The sequence below is a fragment of the Buteo buteo genome, chromosome 7 (genome assembly GCF_964188355.1).
Source record: "Buteo buteo chromosome 7, bButBut1.hap1.1, whole genome shotgun sequence".
NCBI classification, from domain to species: Eukaryota; Metazoa; Chordata; class Aves; order Accipitriformes; family Accipitridae; genus Buteo; species Buteo buteo.
In genome coordinates this window covers 27,370,168-27,393,072 of record NC_134177.1, presented here as the reverse complement: position 1 = coordinate 27,393,072, position 22,905 = coordinate 27,370,168, and the positions used below count along the sequence as shown (strand labels likewise).

Here is a 22,905-nt window from a genome sequence, read left to right as displayed (position 1 = left end):
TCATTGCAGCATGAATGTGAGCAGCGAGCTCTGCACTGGCATTTCAGTGGCTCCTTTCTAGAGTAGAGCCATCTGAAAGCAGCTGCCAGGTTTGGCAACATGACCTGAATGGCCACGTCTTCTAGGAGCACAGAAATCCCCACATCTCCCCATGAGTTGCAGAGCACTTTGTGCTACACCTTAGTCCCTGACCACACCTGCTGCCATCAGGAGTTTTGTGCTAAAAGAAAATCAAGATGTACGCATCAACTGAATATTCTCCAAACTGTGTCTTCCCTCCAGGCTTCTCAAAGTGCTGGATCCTTTCAGCAACCTGCACAGATTGGAGCCCAAAGAACCTGCTTGGCATTGGGAGAGGAATCTTTCCAGGAAAGCAGTATAATGTGAAAATGCATTTCAATGCACCTTATCGACCTCCTTCGAAGGCTGCAGTACCTGCACCATCAGCATGGCTGAGGTCATTTGAGACCTACTTTGCATAATGTAAGCCAATTGATTTCAGTGGGCGCTTGGTGCCTATGTACGCTTTAAGATCTAGATTTTAAGGGTGCCAAGTAAGAACATAAATCAATGTCAAGTGCTTGTGGGTTTTGTGACTCAGCTGGAGACAGAACTCAGTATCCTGTTAGCAATTTGCTTGAATAACATTTAAAATCTATTTTTCTAAAGCAGCAGAAAGACAGACAATCAGGAGGGCAGTAAAGGTAATAATGACTGAATTTGTTTCTGGATTTTCTCCCTCCATCTTCAAAATACAAAAGTATTATTGCCAAAGTTGATTCTGATTTCCTCTCAGAAACTGTCTACTGTTTCTTCCATGGACAGTGCTGAAATATAATGCAAATGTGAGCAGTTAAAATATCTCTACTTGAAGGCGACAAAATCAGATTGGTGTAGTAACTTGGTGACGTTTCTCTCCTTTTCCCCCGACCCTTCCTTAAACAGCACTGCTATTTTACAGCAATAGAAATCCTTTTGGAGTTCTGTAGCTGACTCGGAACTACAGACCTTTGCTACTGTGAGAAGAAGAAAAGGACAGAGAGAGAGGTAATTTCTAAAGTGAAATTAAATTAACCACAAAATAAAACATTTCCAAAGACACTTAATTTCATGTCAGTTCAGAGGAGCCTTTTGGATTTATGCCACTTATAAATAAAATATCAGTACACACTTCAGGACTGTGGTACTTTTAATACTCTGTGTTGCAGTTCAGAAACTGTAAGAAAATGTAATTGGATCTTGTTATGCCTAAATTAATAATTAGAATCTGTTTTGGAACATATTCTTCTAATAAAAGAAGAAATAATAGACTTTGCATAATTATTAATCTCGTAATAATCCTCAGCTGTACAGATTGTTTTTCAGAAACACAAGCAGTGTCTTGCAGAAAAGATGACATTTATTGTCTTGTTTTTCTTCTGTATGCTGATGAACATGCTAACAGGTAAGATTACTGATGAATTTATTCTCATTTATTTTTTCAAGCTGCCAGAAATATTTTGTTACTAATACAGTATCTTCTATTTAGTATCAGATATTGCTTGTGTATTAGTTGTAACTGCTCTGGCTGTTGAGAGTATTGTAGCACTGAGGGACTGCAAATGGGGAATTCCTTATTCAGCTGTTCAAGAAACAAAAAATGTTTGGCTATACAGAGGGTCCTACATATGCATTAAAGAACTTGTCAGCTTCTGGCTACACAGCAAACCTTTTATTAACAGAAAGCCCTTCTGTGTGGGAGCTGGTACCGATGAGTTTCCTCTTTATTTACAGATGCCCGATCAATCCAGGATGGAGATGGTAATTCTTAATGTCTTTTTCTTTTCCTTGTATCACTAACAATTAAAAGAGTCATTTGTAACTCCCAGACCTGATCCCTAGCAGCGATTTTGGCAGGACGCTTACTAACTGCAGTGGGCTGTGGAAGCGCTTTCATCTAGTTCTGGTGGAGAAAGAAGAGTGACTTTTTTGAAATTTAAAAAAAAATTATTAAAAGCTGACATATTAATGTCTAATAATAGAGCTAATATACTTGCAGTCTTAAAAAAAGGGGGGGTTATGGTCAAATCACTAATTCTGTTGTACAAAACTGTAATTGGAAAGCACCAGACTTAAAAGCATATTAGATGTCTGAGAATTGTCTGTCCTGAACACTAATAACTATATGTCTGTCTGGTTATGGGCAAGAAATACTGACGTGCATGACAAAACGCTTAAAATTTACAAATTGCCACAAATCCAATTAAAGAAATGTTGGAATAAATCCCTTAGCACAGCTACCCTGTGGTTCGTGTCACTTTGCATGATTAGCCCATTGGATTAGTGTTTGCCTTTGATTAAAAAACTCTTTAACATCCTAATGATGTTTACACTGGCTTACTGATGATTGTATTAGCTAACCTCTCTTTGGTGTTTTCAGACAGAATTCCTTCTGAAAACAAAGTTGCATAGAAGTATCTGCAATAACAAAGTACTGCTATTGCTGGTGTACACCTCCGTATAACCAGCAGCATAGCCAGCAGCATTCTGAGTGCACAGATACAAATATGCAGGGAGAGTATTATAATAGATACGGAAAATAGAAATACATATACAAAATAAGGGCTAATATGATTACCTTTAATTCAAAACATTTTTCCCTATGCTCCATTATATTTCCTTATGGCTCTAAAATCTTTTGAATGTATCAACTCTGTTTTCACAAGTTTAAGGGTGCTAGTGTATTTGTGCACAGCAAATATTTCTGCAGCAACCTCTTGGACAGTCAGGAGAGCGTGTGTCAATCTAAAAATAAAACATTGTTCAGGCAGTAACATGTTGCTCTCATTACCAACAATTATGGTTTTCTTTCACGCTGGGCCAAACAGCAGACTGCAAAGTGAATCTAAGGTCAGCTGGTATAAACAGTGAATTCTCCTCTACAGACAGCATTTGGCTGGTTCATTTGATTTGGTATATGCCACCTGTGCCTGTGCGCTGCAAACTTTACTCTGTAAAATTAAGGTCTGACAATAGGATTGTTGAAGGCTCTTAATTCCCACTAAAGATCCTGGTCCGAAGCTGAGCCTGGTGAGTGGAATGGCTCCCATCTATTTAAATGGGCTTTAAATCAAATCAAAATACTGGGTTTAGTTTTGCTACAAAGACAGACATTTGTAACTGTGTGGTCTCAGCTAGTGTTTACATTTTATATATGCTTCTCTGTTTGCCCAGATTTGGGCCCAAGGGTGGTCGAGCTCCTGCATTTTCAGAATTGATTTTGTTTTCATTTTCCTGCTGAATTTGAAATCTTGTTTCAATGAGTATTTCCTATTTTCTCAGGTATTCCTAGAGCAGGTTGTCTTCCAAGTGGCAATGCCTTTCCTCTCCATTTCCTTAGCCTGTTTCCTATGGCCTGCTGAGATGAGGCACAACTCTGTGGTCCCAGGCAATGTCAGGGTAGCACAGACCCAGTCCCCGGGACCCCGGGGCGGATCCTGCACCTCTGGTTTCTGCTGTACTCAGCTGAGCTGCCTTGATGCTGGGATGGTGAGGGAGCAACTGCATGGCCCTTTCCCTGGCTCTCCTGCGGGCAGAGCAGGCAGCTGCATGGGCACAGCATAGATGATGGCACCTTATTCTTTATATTTTTATATTGGGCAGAGGAAATGGTGTGGAATGAGGAAAAATAGCATTCAATTGCTATTGCTCCTTGCTTTTAAATAACCAGCAGCCTCCTAGAAGTTAAAGCAGCCCAATGAATTCTTGAATTTCCCCAAAAGCTGATGGTGTCCCTTAATTCCTGCTCTCCATCTTGTCCCACTCTGTCATTCTTGGTGCAACCGGAGCAGGGGCATGGAGAGGGGGAAATGGCTCTGCCTGTCTCTCTGCTGCTGGGGGAGCCCACAACCCCAAACCATGTTGGCTCCCAGGCCCAAGATTTCAACAAAAATGCTTTGTATTGTAGTAATCTGCAATATTTTTAAATTTTTTTTTAGATCTTTACCAGGAATCTGTAGCCTTGCCATACTGGCCCTTCTCATCCAACGATTTCTGGTCCTATGTGGAATATTTCCGGACCCTGGGAGCCTACGACAGGATCGATGAACTGGCCAGAGCCTTCTTTGCCCAGTTTCCTTTTGGGAGTCACCTTGGCTATCATGTGCCCAACCATGAGCACTAACTGCTTTGCTCGTCTTTTGCTGAAACTGGTGCCAAGATGTGTAAGTGAATACATGGCTGCCAGCAACTGCACCTGAACTGCCCCTCAGCCACTTATTAATACTCATAGCAGTCATGCATAGCGTTTCATGCTTTACATTAGTCTTGTCTTTTTTACAACTTATGCTTTTGTGCGAAATCAATAAACTCCTTGATTCTGTTGCGTGGTTTTGAGAGGGTTTTTTTACACAAAAAAATGCTCGCAGCATTGACTCAGGAAACCACTCTCTGTGTGTATAGTAGTTAAATGCCAGCTCACCCCGTTTCTACCCCAGTAGAACTCACAGCCTCATCCTTTGCAGCCCCTTGGCTAGCTCGACGCCATCTTCCTCACGTAAGGCCTGAGGCCTGGGGCCTGCGACCGGCCCCGCCGTTGCCACGGCGAGGAGGGCGGGGTAAGCAAAATGGCGGAGCCACCACGCCCTCCTCGCCATGGCAACGGCGGGGCCCGCCCCGCACAGGGCAACCAGAGAGAGGCGATACCGCCAAGCGCGCAGAGGGGCAGGCCGCTGGCCGGCCTCGTAACGGAAGTAGGTGCTGCGCGTCCGGAAGCGGTGGCGCGACGGGGGCCGAGAGGGGTTGCCGCCATGAAGCCGGCGGTGGACGAGATGTTTCCTGAGGGAGCCGGTCCTTACGTGGATCTTGATGAGGTGAGGTGGGGAGGTGTTGGGGGTGCTGCCTGCGAGGTTGGGGGTGGCAGGGCCGTGCGGCCCAGCCGCTCTTAGCGCCTGCTTTCCCAGGCAGGGGGAAGCACGGGGCTGCTGATGGACCTGGCCGCCAACGAGAAAGCGGTGCACGCCGACTTCTTTAACGGTAAGGGCCGCCGCGCTCCGGGGATCGGGAGGGGTAAGGGGTCACCGCGGTGCCTGCCTGCCCGGCGGGGATGGTGACGCCTGGGGCCTGCCAAGTAACAGCTGCAGAAACTGAAGATTATCAGAACAAACCTCGCTCGGTTTCTCTCTGATCTCATATCTGGTGCCTGGTAGTCGCTAAAGTTCTCCCTGACCACGCTTCTAGTGAGCGGTGCGGTAAGAGCGCTTCAGTGTTAAGTGATGCAGGTGGGGGTGATATAATGCTTGTTTCTCCTCTCCTGGAGGTTTTAGGCGATTTAGCATGTAAATCACTACAGGGAAAAATGCCTTGATCTGTTTGCGTAACAAATAGCTTATATTAAACAGTGCAAATACATATAAAAATGTGGACAGAACTTTACAAAATTGTCTCTGGGTGTTACTACTTTATTGATAATTCTTTAATCTCTTAAGACATGCATGCATATGTACCCAAAGCAAAATAAAACTTTGGTTTTTATATGCTTTCTCTGTTTGAAAGTCAAGTGTATGCATATAAGGTATATACAGCTGCTTCTAGAGGAGAGCAGCTATGTATCTGGCCACTTAGGGGTAGAATATATGCCACATTAGATTTGGTTACTAAGGTGGGGGGTTTTATGCTTCTTAAGAAGTATATTTAGACATTTCAACAGTGAATTTCAGATATATTATTAAATCTAGTTGCTGTGGTGGTGTTGATGTCACAAACTGGTATTAATTATGAAATAAAGTAGGCTTCACACATTGCTCAAGACTTAGAATACAGCAGAAAAAGGAAGTTCAGCTTTGATATACTCTGAACAGTTGGGAGGGACCTAGCTCTTTGCTGGAGCCAGTATATTCAGGAACAGGTATTTCCATAAAGTTCTACCATCAAGTTCATAGAGTCATAGAATGGTTTGGGTTGGAAAGGTCCTTAAAGATCATCTAGGTGCACCCCCCTGCCATGGGCAGGGACACCTTCCATTAGACCAGGTTGCTGAAAGCCCCGCTTGTGATATTGTATTCCATTGGTAGTTTAGGGCTCTTATAAATGAGGATTAATCCTCATTTTATTATATGGCACTTGTACGTTGCCTTCTGTAAGAATAAAGACTTGTTTTCAGTTATTTTGTTAGTTTATGCTCAATATATGAGGAAGGTGCAAGGCCAAGTGGTTAAGAGTAATTCCCAAAGATGCATAGAACAGCTGTGATTAGCTGGCCACATTTGACTAGTCTGAGTGAGATGAGTTTTCTGAGAGAGAAGTATTATGAGTACCTTCACAGCAGTGAAACGTTTTTTAAGGAAGGCAACAGCAAATCACAAATGTGAATGTCAATCTGCAAAATTTATAAGCATGTGCCTGGATACTATGACCTAAAGCCAGAATTCTGCAGAAGTGTCTACGTCCAAGACTTGCTGCATGCATAAAGTTAGTAGTACTTGTTTAGTTCTGGAGTCTGGGAATCATGGTTGATCCACTCTGAATGTGATGGCTATTTAACACATTTATAAAACCTCCTCCTTTGAAGCTTTACCTTGCATTCATGAATTTAATTGCAAAGCTTGTATTGTACAAGTGAAGCAGTTTAATTGGTGTATGATAGAGAATATATACACAGGTCTGCCTACCTTTGTCTTTTCCTACACTGATGTTACATTTCTAGTAACTGATGGTGCAGTAACTCTTATTCACTTAATTTACCTTTACTTCTGTCTTTAATCCAAATAATGAAGAACCATACTTGAGTATGTACATATGTAACAGTTGAAACTTTTAAGGTTAATTTTACCTTATCTTATTTTTCTGACTAGATTTTGAAGATCTCTTTGATGATGACGACATCCAGTGAACTTAGTTGTCCAGCTATGCAATGCTGAGATGTGGATTTTTCTCTAGGATCGCCTGTGGTGCCCATTATTTATTAAAATAATCAAGACAGGAAAATCACAGGGGGGGACACGACGGACCTGTATAAGCTGCCTGGGGAATATGAAAACCAGATGGTTAAAGATAACTAAGGAGGGAATTGTGGACTGTTATTTCTAGGAAGCTGCATGTGGATTTTTCTTTAAATTTTACTTGCTGATGTGTTCATTCAATAAAATACTAAAAAAACACCCCTCTCTCTCTCTGGGATATGCTTTGAAAGTAGATATTGCTGTGTTCTGAGCTCCCTTAGAGAATTTTTTTTTTATTAAATCATTTACTATTTTGGATATTATATAAAGATACATGGCAGGGCATATTGCTGCCTAGAAAAGATTTGTTCATCCCACAATATAGGATTATCTAGGGCTAAGCCAGTTGCTTGTTCTGAATAGTCTGACTTATTTGCCAGTTGCACTGAGAAGAGTATGCGTTGTCTTCTGTTTCAAGATAGATACTCAACTACCATCAGTACTTTTAGAAAGTACAGGAATAAAAAGTAGTAATTTTATCTTGATATTTTAAGCAGAGAAATGTTCTGGCCCTCGGCCATGGGAATGCTTGGATTTAAAAATATAATTTAATTCTTGAAATTGTACTCTACAGAAAGAAAATAATTTTAGGATTCTTTTCTCCTACAGCAGGTAATGTAATTATTCATACTCACAGGTATAGTGTATATGAAGCAGTCTGTTAGATATTAGTTCAGATTTTGACACAAGTTTTCAGAACATCTTAGAAATGTTTGATTTTGCACCCTTCAGTGACCAAAGCGAATCTCAGAATGGAAGGGACAGGTGAGTTTTTAGTATATTATTTCAGAATCAAAAGTTTAATCCTGTCTAATCTTAAGTGCAGTCTGTATTCCATAAATTGATCACAAAAACTGTGACTGATCTTTCTTTAAAGACTTCACTCTACCTAAATTTCACGTGGAGTGAAACACTTGCCTCTCATACTTTTTCACTTGTTTTTTCTTGGGTTTGCCTTAAAAAAGGAAGTCTTAAATGTAACAGTAAGTATGCTGGCCCCTGATCTTAAAAATGTAAGGACAATAAAAACAGTAGGATGTAGGTGTCTTCTTATGGTATTTCTGTGGATTTCTCAACATCCTCTGTTTCATCATTCAATGTACGTTAAATCAGCATTCTGACATTTACTGTGCTTAGTGTCTGACATTACAATGTGTCCCTAAAGGAACGGTCTTGCTGAGGCAGTCTCCTTTTTCTTTTTAGTGTTCACTTTGCTTAAAGAGGCAGGTATTTCAAGCTTTCCTCATTTGAAACCAATGTAAACATTTTGACTGAGTGGTAGCAACTGCGTTTGGACTGTTTCTAGCTTTGGTGCTGTTTTTTCTCCAAACTAGATTTTGAGAAATGAGCTGCTGCCAGAAAATGGAGGCTGTATTCTGGGCAGGTGCAAAAGATGAAATAGATTTTAGAAGCAACTCTCCTCCTCTGCTCTTTTAGCTACTTTCCTCTGCTGATGCCCAGATTCCTCAAGATGGTCACCTTGGTATTGGAATACTTCCTTGTCAGTGTTTTGTACAGGCTTTTCCTTTGTTTTTCATTTGCCTGCCTTAAGTTTTAAGAAAGTTGAGCTTTAAGTTTGATCACAGCAGCAGGAGTATATTCTGTGATACAAATCCATCTTGAACAGTTGCTTGTCGGTATGAATGGTGTTCTCTTTTTAGAGATGCCTAAAACCTCAGTGGAGTGTTGGTTTGAAGGTGCTGATGGTGAGTAGTTCTAGTTAGTCTGCGGGCAATCAGCCTGTTGACAGGAAATAATCCCAAGATCTTAAAATCTCTGTTAAAATTGATTTAAAGGTCATTTGTCTGCCTTGGCTATTTCATTTACTGAGCTTTGACTCCTATACCTTTTGTGGAGATTGACACTACTCATAATAGGTGTTTCTGAGCGAAAGAATGAGGCTGTTCTCTCAGCATTTTGCACAGACACTGATGTGCAGCACTTCATAAGCTGCTGGGTACTGCTCAGTATTTCAGTGTCCAAATAAAGGCTCTAGTCTGAATAGATCTATGGAGGCACTGAGGTTAGTGTCATGAATTGTCCCACTGACTTCAGTGGGACAGCTGGCAATATATAAAGCTGACCTTCTGCCTGAGTTTTGCCAGGATGAGGTCCCAAGTGCTAAAATGCTTTAGAAAGGGCTTAGCCAGTTGTGCAGCACAGGTGAAAAGGAATAGCTTCAAAACACTTGAATGTCAGCTCGTTCCCTTTGATACTCTCACAAGGCCAATTCTCTATTTGCAGGAAACTGCTAGCTGTCACAGTATGTTCTTAGGAATAAGAGTGCAATCTATTTTGAGATGAAAATAAGTCATTGTGAGAGAGAAAGTTAACCATGCTAAAGGAAGCTGACTGTCATCTGCATAATATTTCTGCCATGCCTCTTCTCAGCTGGCTAACTGGTTAGCAGGAGAATCCAGTGTACCACTGCTCTTCATGTGAGCAAGAACAGGCAAGCTCAGACCAAGTGTGGTAGTAGTGGGTTTTCCTTGGTGGTATTTTTTTTTTTTCTTAGTTAACTTCCAGGGAATTAAAATAAAAGATTTTCTTCTTAATATTTTACTTCAATAATTGAAGTGGAAGGTATTTTTCCTCAATAAAGAAGGAATTGATTTTAGATGAATAAATCAAGTACTTCCTGCTTCCCCAGGGTGTTGGGAAGCTGGCAGGCATCTTCCTGCTCTCAATGTGCAGTTGTTCAGCACATGAAAACCTGCTGGGCAGATGACAGTGCAGCCCTGTTCTCTGTGAGTCCCCCTGTCAGTCATGGGGTTGGAATGTGAGTGTCACATGAGGGCTCTTTTGGAAAAGCACTAGCACAATGCAAGTCAGTCCTTGGCAGCAGGGGTGGCTTTGAGGACAAGGATTTGCTTCTATGTTTTTGCTTCCAGATTTTTTTTTTTTTTCAGTTTGCCTTTTATATTTGTTCCAGTTGGTCTTTACCAAGCAGCAGGGTCAGAATCCTAACCCAAATTATAACTTTTTCTCAAGATACTACAGGGAGTTCAGAGCAGTGTCTTTAAGTTTTTAAAATTGGCAAATAGGGCATTTTTTGCTGAATACTTCTGTGTTGTTTATGGAAAAGACCATTTGCATGTAGCAGATTTCTAGTCAGCTCTAATTTTGGCTGTGTTCATACTACCTGGTCTGTGACATGTATGTACAAGCCTTATACAATTGTGTATGAACTCATGTAAACTTAAAACCTCTTGAGAGAAAAGACTCCATTTTGTATGTTGTTGTGAATAAACAGACGTGCAGCTGAGAATGTCACGTATGAGGTGGGTGACTGAGCAAGGGAATACGTATCAAGGGAATGTGACAAAGCATCCCTGGTACAGTCAGGAGCTGCTGCCACCAGGGGAGTCTCAGAGTCCCGCAGTCCAGCTGAGGATGCTTCAGTGAGGACACTTGCAGAGGGGACTCCTGTCACCGGACAGTGACTGTCCTGTTGGAGAGCTTCAAAGTGTGCTCCCACTCCTAGCTCCCAATAAAACTTGCTGAGCAACGTGCTGCTGTGGTCTTTTGATCTCCTACTGTTTTGAAGTTGCCTCTGCCTCGCTGTGATACAGGTACTGTGGTGTGGGAATCTCCCTTCTCTGTGTTATACCTCGTCTGGGATGACAAATCCACCTTGGCCTTAAAAGACTAACCAAAACATGTTACAGAACTAGAATAGCTTCTCTAGAAACCCCTGTCTAGGCAGCGAAGAAGCTGTGCTGTCCTGACTCCTTTGGGCAGAGCACTGTTTTCACAGATGCCCAGAGGATTGGAGGGAGCTGGGTGAGTTGCTTCATATCCCCGTCCTTCCCTGCCTGACTCTAAGGGATTTAGAGAAGGGCTTCAAGTGGGATCTCCTCCTCTGCCTCCCTCCCTGATGCCTCTCCATAAAGCTGTGCTGCTTTATGGGAGGGATCCCAGAGATTGCCCTGTGGGTATGAATCCTCTGATATGCCACACAGGAAGAAATGGATGTTGACATTTAATGCTTCTATTTCATTGAGAATAAACCTTTCCTTCCCTGTGGATTGGCTGGAGCATGACAAACTGCACCTACATGTAAGGAGGTCACACAGCTGTCCTCAAAGAGCAATGGTGTTATGCTGGGCTGGTCTTCTGGGATGAGTCTAAGGATGAGCTGAGTGTGGGTTTGCTGATTTACAATCCCACGGCAGACTGAGTCTTTCCATCGGGTACCTATGTCTAGTACAAACATCATAAAAACGTGGCAGCCTTGCTCCCAGCCTGGGTATGCTCAGGATTGGTTTCCTCCAGAGTATTTCAAAGGGTAAACTTCAAATCTGATGATATTTCCTGCATGGAAGTACAACAGCTGATTAGCTAAACCTAGGACTTTATCCTAATCCCTTTGCCTTCTTCCATGCCGAAAAGCCTCTAGCAAGTTTATACTTCACAAATAAATATGATACAAATCTTGCAAGCAATTTATCTCTTTCTTGTAGCTCTTTATGGTTTAGTGCAGCTGCTGTTTGTATTCCAATTAATTACTAGCACAAGTGGTTACCTATAATTGTGTTTAAAAGGGCCACGGATGCTTTCACAGGTGGTTTCCCTGCTGGATGAGACTGGCCAGCCTCTCTAGCTGTAGCCACGTTATTTCTCCCTAATTGTTAGTGCAGTGACTTAAATCTTTCATTGGGGGGTGTTGTTGCTTTCTGCCTTCAAGAGAGCATGCTGCCTTCCTGCTGTCTTTCTTGGAGCAGCAGTACAGGGAGGGAAGATTCAAACACAGCTGTCAAGATCAAAGGAGCTGAGTGCTCTCTTTGTAACCTGCCCTAATTATGAAGTGGCAAAGGAGACCTCATTCTTGGTGTCTTCATCATATTTGTTGCTATCTAATAGGAGCTGCTGGCAATGTTTATGCCCAGAGGCATCCCATTTATGTACCTGCAGCAGTACATTAGTTTCTAAAGGGAAAGCCATCCCTTTAAATCTGCAACAGCTAGAAAGGCAGTAAATAGCGAGACCTAACTTTGTGCTAGGCATCTGTTGTCAGGATTGATTAAAAAAACCCAAAGTAAAACATTTACATTTGTTGGAGAGCAGGTGATTCTGTGCCCTTTCAGCATGTCAGTGTCATTCTTGGCTCTTTTGCTACAAGATAATTGTATGTTCAAAGCATTGTGCAATCCTTAGGTGCCATCCCAGGCCTTGGATATGTGCCTATTTTGGCCAGGTTTTCCCATCCCACAGGTTTATGAAGCGTGGAAGGAGAGTAAAACCACAGCAACGCAGTAATGGAAAAAGACTGGATTCATTAGGAACTCCCCTGACCTTGTCCCCCAGGACCTCACTACCCTCCCAAACCCTATTTGCAGCTCTCCCCTAAAAGCAGCATAAGGCCAGCATGGTGCCCTGCAGCTCCCTGCCCTTGAGCTACTGCCACCACCCTGGCTATGTGCCCCAGCAAGGCAAAGCCAGGGAGGTGGAGGTCTGATATCCATACCACGTGCAGGGATTCAGGTGGTTCCTGGGCTAAAAGAACTCCCCAGGGGCTTGTAGCCTGGCAGGGTAATTGCTGGTCATGCTCATTTGCTGCTCCTGAAGCTTGTCGGGACATTTTTGGCACCTTGAGACTTCACATGCAGACACCTGCAGGGGCTGGGCAGCCTCTGGAGGCAGTAACAGAGGTGCTAAGGGCAGCTTCAGGGCTCTACCCTGGCTGCAGTGGGGCAGAGGTGTGCTTGCTGAAACCGGGGGGTTTCTCTGCCTGCCCTGCCCTGTGTCTGTGCTTGCTTTGCAGATGGGGTGAGCCTCTGTTGGGAGCATTTGCCTTAGGGGAGAGCTGGGAGGGGGCTGACTGCTGCTCCTGGGGGTGCAAAATGATTTTCTGAGTGGGTGGTGGCTTAAACTGGGATTTGGTGCCTACTAAGGAGGTAAGTGTGTATGTCTCTGGCTGAGCACTGTAGAGCAAGAATCTTAGAGACTTGAGGTAAAGGCTTCATAAAACAGTGCAAATCCCTAAAGGGAGGGCTTTGACTCCCTATTTCCTTGCAGCAGGGCCTCATTCACAGCCTGCTGACTGGGCTGCACTAACTGGGGGACTAGTCTGTTGTTTGCTGTTTTTTCAGGTGCCTGGCTGGGACATGCATGAGTGATGCAGGTACCCTGTGTGAAGCATCCTTGTCCGAGCAGGGAGCTGGGAGGAAGATGGTCTCAGCACTCACAGCCTGGAGGGTGAGTCTCGTGGTGAAGCCACATTTCAGTATTTATGGCTGTGAGAAGGGGAAAAAGCCAATGCACAGAACAGTGGTGCCTTAATGGCTTCCTTCAAAACTTTTCCCAAGTGCTTTGTTTTACTGTGTTTACAGGGGTTTCTTTCTTGATAAAACAGACAGCCTAGAAAGGGTGTGCTATTCTCAAGCAGGAACTCTCTGCTTGACCAGGTTTTCAGCCTGGGATTCAAACCCTGAGGTTTAACCCTTTAAAGTGTGTTTGAAAATGTCCTATAAAGACAGAAGTCCCTACTGTGCTTTGGGAAGAGAGGAGGCTTCCACCAGAGCTGCTTTGCTGCCCTCCTGCCGTGTCGCAGCCCTGCCCTGCATTGCTGCATGTGCAAATGCTCTTAAAGGCAGATCCTGCATGAACCAGGCAGCCCCCTCCTTTATGCATCCTTGCTGCTTACAGGGGCAACAGTACTTGTGCTCATCATCGCATATATTTTACATATTACTTGCCAGGGTTGTGTTTGGAGTGTTGGGCAGGGTTTGGGAGAGGTTGCATGCTCATCATATTTAGATGAGAGACCTGGTGCAAGTTGAGGACAGTGTGCTGTGTTGTGCACTGGTGGGAGCATGTGGGAAGGAACAGAAATGATGTCCCCATGCCAGCCCCCTCAGGGAGAGGGCATGGGGTGGCTCATCAACCCAGCGACTGAGGAACAACTAGGGTGCTTTTGAGGGAAGCCATGTTCCTGTTTTTCTGTATCTGTTTTTGGTGAAACAAATACACCCCTCAGCAAGCAGCCTGACTCCTGCCCTGACAGCAAGGTGTCAGCCCTGCAGCTCCCCGGGCTAGAGCCAGAGTCCACAAACACCTCCGGTGCTGAACCCCTGCTCGCTGCTCCAGGGGAGCAGAGTGCTGCAACCCCCCGTGACCCTGGTTTCCATGTACCCATGCAGCGTGCGAGGAGGCAGGTGTCTGCGCATGAGGTTGCTGCTCACAGGGAAGTTTGGAAAAGCCATTTACAGGGTGATAAAGAGGGTATATGTTTAATGATTAAATAAGATAGAAGGCCTTATGAACTAATACGCAGCATTCTTGTGGAGTTTTGTTACCTCGCGGTCTGTGATAATGTGCATGTGCGTACATATAAGACATATTCTTCTCATATATGAATATAGCAGTAACTGCAGTATTAGGTGACACAGCCCTGTGCACCCCCACCCTGGCAGCTGGGGCAGGGGAAGACCCAGGACCAAAACCAGAGCCAGGCTTCGAAACAAGGACTTCCAGGCTGGGTCTCTGTTGTGGGGCTTGTTTTGGTCCTTCGTGTAGCCCTCTGCCATCCTGCTGCCACAGTGGCCAGGAGGCCAGCCAGGAGGCCGACCAGGAGTCAGTGGTGACCCTGGGCCTCTCCTGGGTGGCTAGTCATCTGCCGCAAGGTCTGATGGCACCTGTGAGCATCCAGAGTGGGGTGTGGGATGATGTGGAGGGCAAGCAAGCATCTGGGGTTCAACAAGGCTTTCCCATAAGGGCCAGCATGGCCCCAGTCTCTGAGCTTCTAACACACAGTGTTTCTTGCGCTACAGCCATGGTGACTTGAGGTGGGAGATGCTGTTGGCCTGGTTGGACGTCACATTGATATGGATCACGCTGGTCATGGGGCAGTTGCAAGGGATCCTAAGAAATCAGGGGTTTTGCCCTGGCCTAAAGCACACAGCATCAGATGTGCGTGGCAGATTGAAAAGCCATGATGTACAGGATAAAATTGTAAGCATATTTGCTCCTGCTGCATGGCAGCAAGGAAATGAATAATTTGTTTTGGCTGCCTCTTAGGAACTAGTCTTTAAATTAGTATTTTCTACTAGTGTTTATCCCAAATGGCTCTTAGCACTTTGGTTGTTTCAATTTTCCCTGCCTTCAGAAAATCCATCTGAAAATATTTGAAAAAAACACTGCAAAAGCTCTAACTTGCTCCTTTCAATTTAAGCCTCTTATGCCATTTGATCCAGCAACTGCTGCATTTTTAAATCTCCTTTTGTTTCTGGATTAGGTTTTTGGTTTGGTGTTTTGTTTTTTTTTCTTTTCCCTTTTTTCTTTCCTTTCCCATTAATTTACACAATAGGAGCAGGGTTTTTCCCAGCTCTCTGAATTCAGCATGATCAGATTGAGCATCAGTTTGGCCCTTGCTAAATCTAGTCTGCTCGAAGTCTCCTGGGCCAGTGGAGGCCCAATCTCTGGCTGGCCGGTCAGGGTGGATTCACGCACAGTGGTTTTGGGGAAACAATCTGGAAACCAGAGCTCTTGTTATCCAAAAAGGAGGCAATACAGTGTGAGGTGGTGAGATGCTGAAGCCTTGATGAAAGCGAGAGGGTGGGCAGTTTCTTGGGAAAGCAAAAGAGGGGTGTCCCTGTGTGTGCCAGCCCAGGGTGCCCCCACCTTGCTGGAAAAAATGTATCTATATTTTCCTGGACTGCCTGGTGAGGCTAGGAGAACGTCCCTTCCTTCAAATCCTTCCCAACGACGCATACAAAATGTAGGAGCATTCTCATTAAGAGTTTTTTATTGTTGTTATTATTTGTAATGTGGTAATTCACTGGAGTGTAGAAAATGCTGCTGTTGGAAGTAATTTCAGTTGAAGCTCTTAATGCTGTTTTGTGCTTGTAATAACGCATTAGCTCTGATCTGTGTTAGCTTGTTCTGAAGCTTAATGGGAGTCTTCTTTGAACGTATCTGAGAAACCATCAAATCCTCTTTTAGCTGAAAGTCAAGCAAGCTCCTTGGAGAGCAGTTTGATGGGATTGCTACTAATCCCAGCCTTAATACTCTTCCCCCATTAAGGTAACCTTGCTGAGAGCTGGGGCAGGTCCTGGAGATGTTCATCCCAGGAGCCCACTCAACATGGGAGGTTGCACCACCACCTGAAGCTCTGCCCAGCTGGTGTGCAAACCTTTGCTTATGGCACACTTATGGTGTGGAAAAGTAGAAACACGGTTGCTAGATCTCAACTTCTGACTGCACTTGGAAGCTATTCAGAGGGGAGATGGAACAGGATCCTGCCAGCTTGCAGATGGAAGATGCTGCTCGTGTGCCGCATGCTGGCGGCCTTTCGACTGAACAAGTACTCATGCCATCACTGCCATTGCCAGGCGAGTGAATTGGGAAGGGACACCTCCACCCTAAGGTCCCCGCTGCCCAGGAGCCTTGAGGGACCTTCTACTCCCCAGTCAGGCACAGTGTTTGCAGGGGAGCTGCTGTCATTGCTGAGCATCACAACTGTGAGGCCAACACATCTGTGATCACCTTGGGACCCCCAAAGCCACAAGGTCAATGGGCTGCTTTTGTTGTGTGGCCTCACCGGTGTTCATATGGCTTTTCAGATAAACCAAAAGAGAAGATCCCTGCCCTAAACAGGCATGCTGTCTACATTAGAGATAATGATAGGGGATAAACATAAAAGGAAAATCAAAGGATTAAAATAAGTGAAGGTTAATAATCTGAATATATTCAAAGATCTGGGCTAAAGAAGGGAGACAACAAAGCATGGGTGGAAGTCAAAGGCCCTAATAAGACAGGGAGTTATGATGGAAAAAATGGAGCCATCTGTTCCAGCTGAAAACAAGAGCAGAGATGGCTTTTGTGAATAGTCTTCTCCCTCTTCTACTCAAATTTTAAAATGCTGGCTAAAATGTGTGCCATTGATTTAAATTAATTTAGGTGGTTAAAAAAGGGAAATTTAGAATGTGATATTTAAATGTAACCAATTTTTCTCTTACCTCTTTTAAATTTAAAAGCGGGTTAGGCCATCTTGAGAGTTACTCTTTCATGATGTGGCAGGAGTGGTGTTTGGCTTTGGGCCCAGGTTTCCATGAGGAGAGCAAGAGCAGAGGTAGGAGTGAACTCTTGGTCCCATGGAAGTTGCTCCTGTATAACGTCACTGATTTCACAGGAGACAGGGTCCACCCTTGGCAATTGTTGCCTCCACAAAAGGCAATTTTCTGGTAAATACGGTATAGCTATAGCGCCAGTGCCCCACGATGCTGTCTGGGGTTAAGCCACCTCATCCTTTCCCATGCAGCACCCCCTGCTTTAATGGAAATCCAGGTCTGGGTACAGGAGGAAGCCCATGAAAGTGGAATCATTGATGTTGTCAGCGTAGACGCCGTTGTTGTCCCCCTCCCCATACACCTGAAGCCAGACCTCATCCCCAGTGCTGAGGTGCAGTAAGACGGAGCCGCTTGCTTGGTCAACGTTGTTCTTCTGGAACTGGTCGTAGGTGAAGATCACTGCCTTGTCCTTCTTGTAGAGGCTGACCTTGACATCCGTCAGGTAGACCGTCAGGTGGTAGGCAAAGTAGTACATGCCGGGGATGCTGCAGAGGAACTTGCCAGTGCTGGCGTCATAGTGTCTCTGCTCGTTGTAGAAGATCTTACTGAAGCGGATGGGGACATTGGGGTGGGGGGCTCGTTCTGTCAGCCCCACGCTGAAGGCAGAGCGGTAGACGAAGGCACCTTCACCCTTCTCCCCCTTCTGGCCTAGGTATCCAGGAAATCCTCTTGGCCCTTCCTGCCCTGGGACTCCTGTTTCACCTCGGTCGCCTTTGGGACCTTGCACACCTGGGGGACAGAGTAAGGATGGGTGTTGGTTTTGCACTGTGCCAGCAGCCACTACCCACCAGCCCAAAACACAGAGGGGGCTGTGGTATGAGGATCTGCTCGGCAGCATGGAGCTGAGGAAAGGCTAGATGGCCTCAACACCCCCCATAAGCTGAGTCAGCAAGTAGAAAGCCCGCTCACCCTCCTGGCTGTATGCAGAGCTGCCAAGAGCAGCATGTCAGAAAAAACATCATTAATTGGAAAAACAACTATCAGACCAAACTCTTTGACTTGGGTTGTGGAATCTCTATCCCTGGAGATATTCAAAAGTCATCTGGAAAAAGGTCAGGCATGGACCCACCATACATGAGACCTACCAGGGCTGGGCCTGGGGGCTGGGGCTGCCCACAGGCTGCAGCACTGACATACCCCCTGTTCCTCACCAACCTTCCTCTCCTTTCTCTCCCTTTAGTCCATCTTTTCCGTCTTTTCCGTCCCGGCCAGGGAGCCCGTTGTGGCCAGGATAGCCAGGCGCTCCTCCCATCCAGTTGGCACATGGTGTTTTGGGGTCGGGCTGGAGGTCCTGGGCAGCCACCTCTGTGCAATGGGGAGCCACCAGCAGCAACGAGCAAAGGAGAAAGCCTGTTGGGCCCCTCATCATCGGTTCCTGGTGTGGACAATCACTTTGTTAACTTTAAAGGTTAAGGGGGGGGGGAGAGCGGTGGTGGGAAATTGAACAAAACCCCCACCCCTGAGTAATGGAGATCACAGAAAACTAAAATTTGAATCAACATATCTGAAGGAAAGCAATTCTGCTTGCCCCAAGGGCCCCTCTGCATCCAGTGTGGTGCTGGCGTGAGCTCCATGAGCCAAGCTGGGATGGGGCCCCCGGGACCAGCGTGGACCTCATATCCAGTGCGGAGAGGAGCAAATGCCAGAGTTACTGCCCTGGCACTTGCAGGCTCTTTGCACGGGCACAGACATAGCTCGGGACCAAGCACAGCAGATGCCAGGGTGTCTGTGGCCGATTTCTTCACAAAGATCTACTCAATTAGCCATGATACACTCTGACTTCTGCCTGGCTGAGTGAGCAGCTGATTGAAAGTATGGGTCTGACAGAGCCTGTCTCAAAACCTCAAAAGCCTTTAAGCTGAGCAGGTGGCTTATCACTGCGTGTACAGCGTGCTAACCTGAGTGTATCTAATGTGAATAAAAACTACAGCCAGCCTTTCCATCTCTTCCAAGTGACCACATGAAATTATGATACCAGGTTTTTTCTACCCAAATTCTGTTTTTTGATTATGGGAAGACAAGTTGCACAGTGTTTAGGCATTGTAGGGTCATATTTTTCTTTAACCTAGTTGCTTTGCTAGTCAGAGCAATTAGTGCTACTCCCCAGAACCAGGTCAGTGGTGACACCCTATGGCCAGCCTGAGGGTTTGTTCTGATGCTCCCAGAAATCAGTGGGACCTTGGTGGGCTTTGGGTCAGGCTTTTAGGAAACAGAAATTTTAAAACTACTATTGTTGTGTGATTTTGCTCACCGGGCAGAGATTATACCCTGGAACAATAAAGGTATCCTGTTATGAGGATTGTAAGTGGCATAACAGGTAATAAAACATGAATAGCAGCATGGCCATTAGAGTCCCTTAGCTCTGTAATTTCCAAGAAAAATAATATTTCAGAGCAATTCCTTTTCAGGGCTGATTTTCCTAGGCAAGCTATTTAAATGTAATTTTAAATAATGTCTTATTAGCTCTCATGTAATTGCTTCAAGGGAAGCTAAATAAATGTGCTGGTTTTGGCTGGGATAGAGTTAATTTTCTTCACAGTAGCTAGTATGAGGCTATGTTTTGGATTTGGGCTGGAAACTGTTGATAATTCAGGGATGTTTTCGGTACTGCTGAGCAGTGCTTACACAGAGCCAAGGCCTTTTCTGCTTCTCATCCCACCTCACCAGTGAGCAGGCTGGGGGGGTACAAACAGTTGGGAGGGGACACAGCCGGGACAGCCGATCCCAACTGACCCAAGGGATATTCCAGACCACATGACATCATGCTCAACAATAAAACTAGGGGAAAGGTTGGCTGGGGGGCCGCTGCTCAGGGACCAGCTGGGCATCAGTCGGTTGGTGGTGGGCAATTGTTTTCATTTGCATCACTTGTCTTTCTTGGATTTTTTATTTTTCTCTCTTTGTTATTTTCCTTTTCATTACAATTATTATTATCACTATTTTATTTTATTTCAATTATTAAACTGTTCTTATCTCAACCCACGAGTTTCCTCACTTTTACCCTTCCCATTCTCTTCCCCCATCCCACTGCGGGGGGAGCGAGCGAGCGAGCAGCTGTGTGGTGCTTAGTTCCTAGCTGGGGTTAAACCACGACAATAACAGAGGTTACCATGATTTCAGTTTTTGTAGGATATTCGAGGGTCTTTGAAGAAAACTTCAAAGCTCTGCTTAATGACTTCGGTGGGCAGTACCTAACTCATAAAATCAGGCAACTCCTAAAACCATGCCCGCCCTGCCAGGCTCCAGCAATCCAGCAGCCGTGCGACACGCTGTGATGGGGCTTGGGCGCGGGCTCTGAGGCAGTTTTGGGGCTGAGGGTGTCATGGGGTCCAGCAACCACAGCCTGAACCTCAGGCAGCGTTTCTGCATCTCTGTGCTTTGGGAAGCGAAATGCCCCTTTGCAACAAGGGATGTAGTGATTGTCCATGAACTAGGGTGGTCAAGTGAAATGAATGTCTATAAATCCTAATAGTGGCTTGGTCTGGCAAGTGAGTGTGTGCATATTTGTGTCATGCTGTGACACGGCCACTTTGCCATGCCCCAGGGGACGACACTAAGTGGAGGGACCCCTGTCCCCCTGCCTGGGTCCCCTTTGGCTTGGCTACATTCATGCATCCCTTTAAAATCAGCACAGGCTCTCTGGGGACATCTAACTGCATGAAAACATGCTAGCGTTCAATAAAAATCTGCCTCAAATTGCGTTTCTTGAGCTGTGTTTTGGTGACCTTGTTGCAGTTAGTTCCACTTTCTCATATGGTGCCTAGAACTCAAATATCATTAAAATTTTAGTGATGTGTACCCCAGAGCCAGGTCTTCTGCTGGTGCAAAATAAAACCCTCCTTTATGGTCAAAAGCGGTGCAAATTTGAGGCAGCCCAAAGCAGGGAACTTTCCTGGCAGATGACTGTCCAGCTTGCTCTGACGGGCTTGAAGCAATGTCTGTCCCACAGCATCCCTGGGCGGCCCTTCGCTGCAGGTACGTAACACAATCTAGTTTTCTCCTTTCTCATAAGAGAAGTGTTGTGATATGCCAATAGAAAACGATTTCTATTGCTACAGTTTGACTCAAGCACAGGTGGTGTGCTTGTTTGAGAAACAAAGTAATTTCTCTGGCACAAGTATGTCTTACAAAGGGGAAGTTTTAAGCTATGTCTGCTAGCTCTGAGTTTAAACTCTGGTTTAGGTATGATATCCCTTTTCTATATCTTTCCCATTTCTTTTTGTCTTTCCATCTGATGCTCAGCAGTGTAACATGAAATAATCTGCTACTTTGAATGTCAGTTGTACCTTTTGGACAAGTAATAGATGAACTAAGTACTACTCTTGGTGGCTTTGAGTTATTTCCTTAGCAGCTACTCTATTAAAAGCTCATGTGCATTATATGAAGCTTATTCATTTATCAGCAGAAATCAGCACATCATCCATAAGAACAATGCCATTCATAAGTGCCACACAGTGATTCAAACCACAATTCCAAATTTTAAATTACACATAACACTATATAAATATTAGTGTATATATATATGGGGTATTTTTAATATATATATTATTTTATATATATATAGGGTATTTTTAATATATATAGTGTATATATATATTTAAATTTTTTTTTAAAAACCCACACCTTTTTGCACAGAACAGAACAAAAAATCCATCTGTTTTCCAACTCTAGTATTTTCTTCAAAGGTTATTAACCAGGGATTTGGCTTATGTTGATCTTTTTTTCTTTCTGTAATTACTTGTAGCATATTTTTTGCTGACATTCCAGCAGTGACTTGTTCCAGGGCACTCGCACCTTAAATCTGGGTGGCGCAGGTTTCTGGCAAGGAGCTGATATGACTCAGGGAGATTTGGGGCAAACCCAATCTTCCCAGGAGTCTTTGAGGAAAGAGGTGAATCAAAAGGTGCCAGTACAGTAGCCACTGTTACAGCCATGTAGTTTTTTACTGTTGTTCCTGACTACTTTTGATTTAGGAGTTTTGATCTCTAAATAGTGTTTCCAAAAACGGGCGTATGAATCTAAGGGACATCGGTTATTCTTGGTTTAAAACACTCGCTGGCTATTCTGAGAATAACTCTAAGAAAGGAAAATCCTTGCAAACAGAAAAGTCTGTCTGCCTGATTCAGCCCAAAAGAAGAGAAAATCCTGAACTTAGTAAGAGGGGAAAAAAAAAATCATGCTTACCAGCTGCTTTGAGTCCTAGTTGGCTTGCTGCAGTCTCTTCAGAAATGAAGTCCGGCTACCACATGTCTATCCCTAAGGGCATGGGGAGCTGTCAGCTCAGACACTACATTTTCCATTTGCTATTGCGCATGCTGACCTAAAAGTTGGGTTTTCCCATTAATTTTCTCTGGCCATCACTGAAGTTTTGGACCGCTTATATAATCCAGTCACACTGGGATAGCTTTAGCCTTAACAGGGAAAAGATGGGTTTGGGAATTTGACAGGAACTGAAGGAGCAATGGTTTGCTGGAGAAGTCCATATGAAAGCCTGCTCATCCAGGGCAGGGCTTGTACAGCACAAGCTGCTACTCTGTGTAAATTGGGAAATGTTGTTGGCAGCTGATGGAGAAAGTGTGTCTACAGCCTTGCAGTAACACACTCAAATGGGTTTTTTTCACCGTGTTAGTAAATGAATTACTGTGTGAGAAGTTTGGTCTTCTTTTAACAGCGAGAGCCGTTCCTGCCTGGAGGCTGCTGCTGCACCAAAGAAGGGCAAAGCTGCCCGAGGGGAAGGGCAGTGCTGGGGGAAGAGTTTTGTCTTAAGCCAGCCAAGAACATGACAGCGCTATCATAAACCATCAGAGTAATTTCAGCCCTACGGATGGTTTTCAACCTATTGCACATTTTCACTTTAG

General features: G+C 44.6%; 4 protein-coding genes across 5 annotated transcripts in view; 3 read left to right on the top strand and 1 right to left on the bottom strand.

Moving 5' to 3' along the window:
• Positions 1-1,001: 1,001 nt before the first annotated feature.
• Positions 1,002-4,565, top strand: OTOS (otospiralin). Its single transcript, XM_075033272.1, has 4 exons — positions 1,002-1,047; positions 1,354-1,444; positions 1,774-1,800; positions 3,978-4,565. The coding sequence occupies exons 2-4, from the start codon at positions 1,393-1,395 to the stop codon at positions 4,160-4,162; spliced, it is 264 nt and encodes an 87-aa protein (XP_074889373.1). The 5' UTR covers positions 1,002-1,047; positions 1,354-1,392; the 3' UTR covers positions 4,163-4,565.
• A 109-nt stretch (positions 4,566-4,674) lies between these two features.
• On the top strand, positions 4,675-7,136 carry COPS9 (COP9 signalosome subunit 9). The gene is made up of 3 exons (XM_075031957.1): positions 4,675-4,850; positions 4,941-5,013; positions 6,831-7,136. The coding sequence occupies exons 1-3, from the start codon at positions 4,788-4,790 to the stop codon at positions 6,866-6,868; spliced, it is 174 nt and encodes a 57-aa protein (XP_074888058.1). The 5' UTR covers positions 4,675-4,787; the 3' UTR covers positions 6,869-7,136.
• Positions 7,137-7,308: 172 nt separating this feature from the next.
• The window catches only part of ST6GAL1 (ST6 beta-galactoside alpha-2,6-sialyltransferase 1), a 90,227-nt gene continuing 74,630 nt past the window's right edge, over positions 7,309-22,905 (top strand). For both annotated transcript variants that reach the window (XM_075031956.1, XM_075031948.1), the window contains exons 1-2: positions 7,309-10,549; positions 13,070-13,175. The gene's annotated coding sequence lies outside the window, so the exon portion shown is untranslated. The remainder of the gene's footprint in view (positions 10,550-13,069; positions 13,176-22,905) is intronic.
• Positions 15,708-22,455, bottom strand: ADIPOQ (adiponectin, C1Q and collagen domain containing). The gene is made up of 3 exons (XM_075031946.1): positions 22,232-22,455; positions 18,203-18,422; positions 15,708-17,776 (listed from the first exon to the last, which is right to left on the bottom strand). The coding sequence occupies exons 2-3, from the start codon at positions 18,414-18,416 to the stop codon at positions 17,250-17,252; spliced, it is 741 nt and encodes a 246-aa protein (XP_074888047.1). The 5' UTR covers positions 18,417-18,422; positions 22,232-22,455; the 3' UTR covers positions 15,708-17,249.

Bases quoted from the DNA above. Each gene is read 5' to 3' on its own strand.
- OTOS (XM_075033272.1), top strand. From the start codon at position 1,393: ATGACATTTATTGTCTTGTTTTTCTTCTGTATGCTGATGAACATGCTA. The intron at 1,445-1,773 runs GTAAGATTACTG...CTTTATTTACAG, and splicing joins GCTGATGAACATGCTAACAG to ATGCCCGATCAATCCAGGAT. The intron at 1,801-3,977 runs GTAATTCTTAAT...ATTTTTTTTTAG, and splicing joins ATCAATCCAGGATGGAGATG to ATCTTTACCAGGAATCTGTA.
- COPS9 (XM_075031957.1), top strand. From the start codon at position 4,788: ATGAAGCCGGCGGTGGACGAGATGTTTCCTGAGGGAGCCGGTCCTTAC. The intron at 4,851-4,940 runs GTGAGGTGGGGA...CTGCTTTCCCAG, and splicing joins CTTACGTGGATCTTGATGAG to GCAGGGGGAAGCACGGGGCT. The intron at 5,014-6,830 runs GTAAGGGCCGCC...TTTTCTGACTAG, and splicing joins GCACGCCGACTTCTTTAACG to ATTTTGAAGATCTCTTTGAT.
- ADIPOQ (XM_075031946.1), bottom strand. From the start codon at position 18,416: ATGATGAGGGGCCCAACAGGCTTTCTCCTTTGCTCGTTGCTGCTGGTG. The intron at 17,777-18,202 runs GTTGGTGAGGAA...TCTGTCCCCCAG, and splicing joins GGGAGAGAAAGGAGAGGAAG to GTGTGCAAGGTCCCAAAGGC.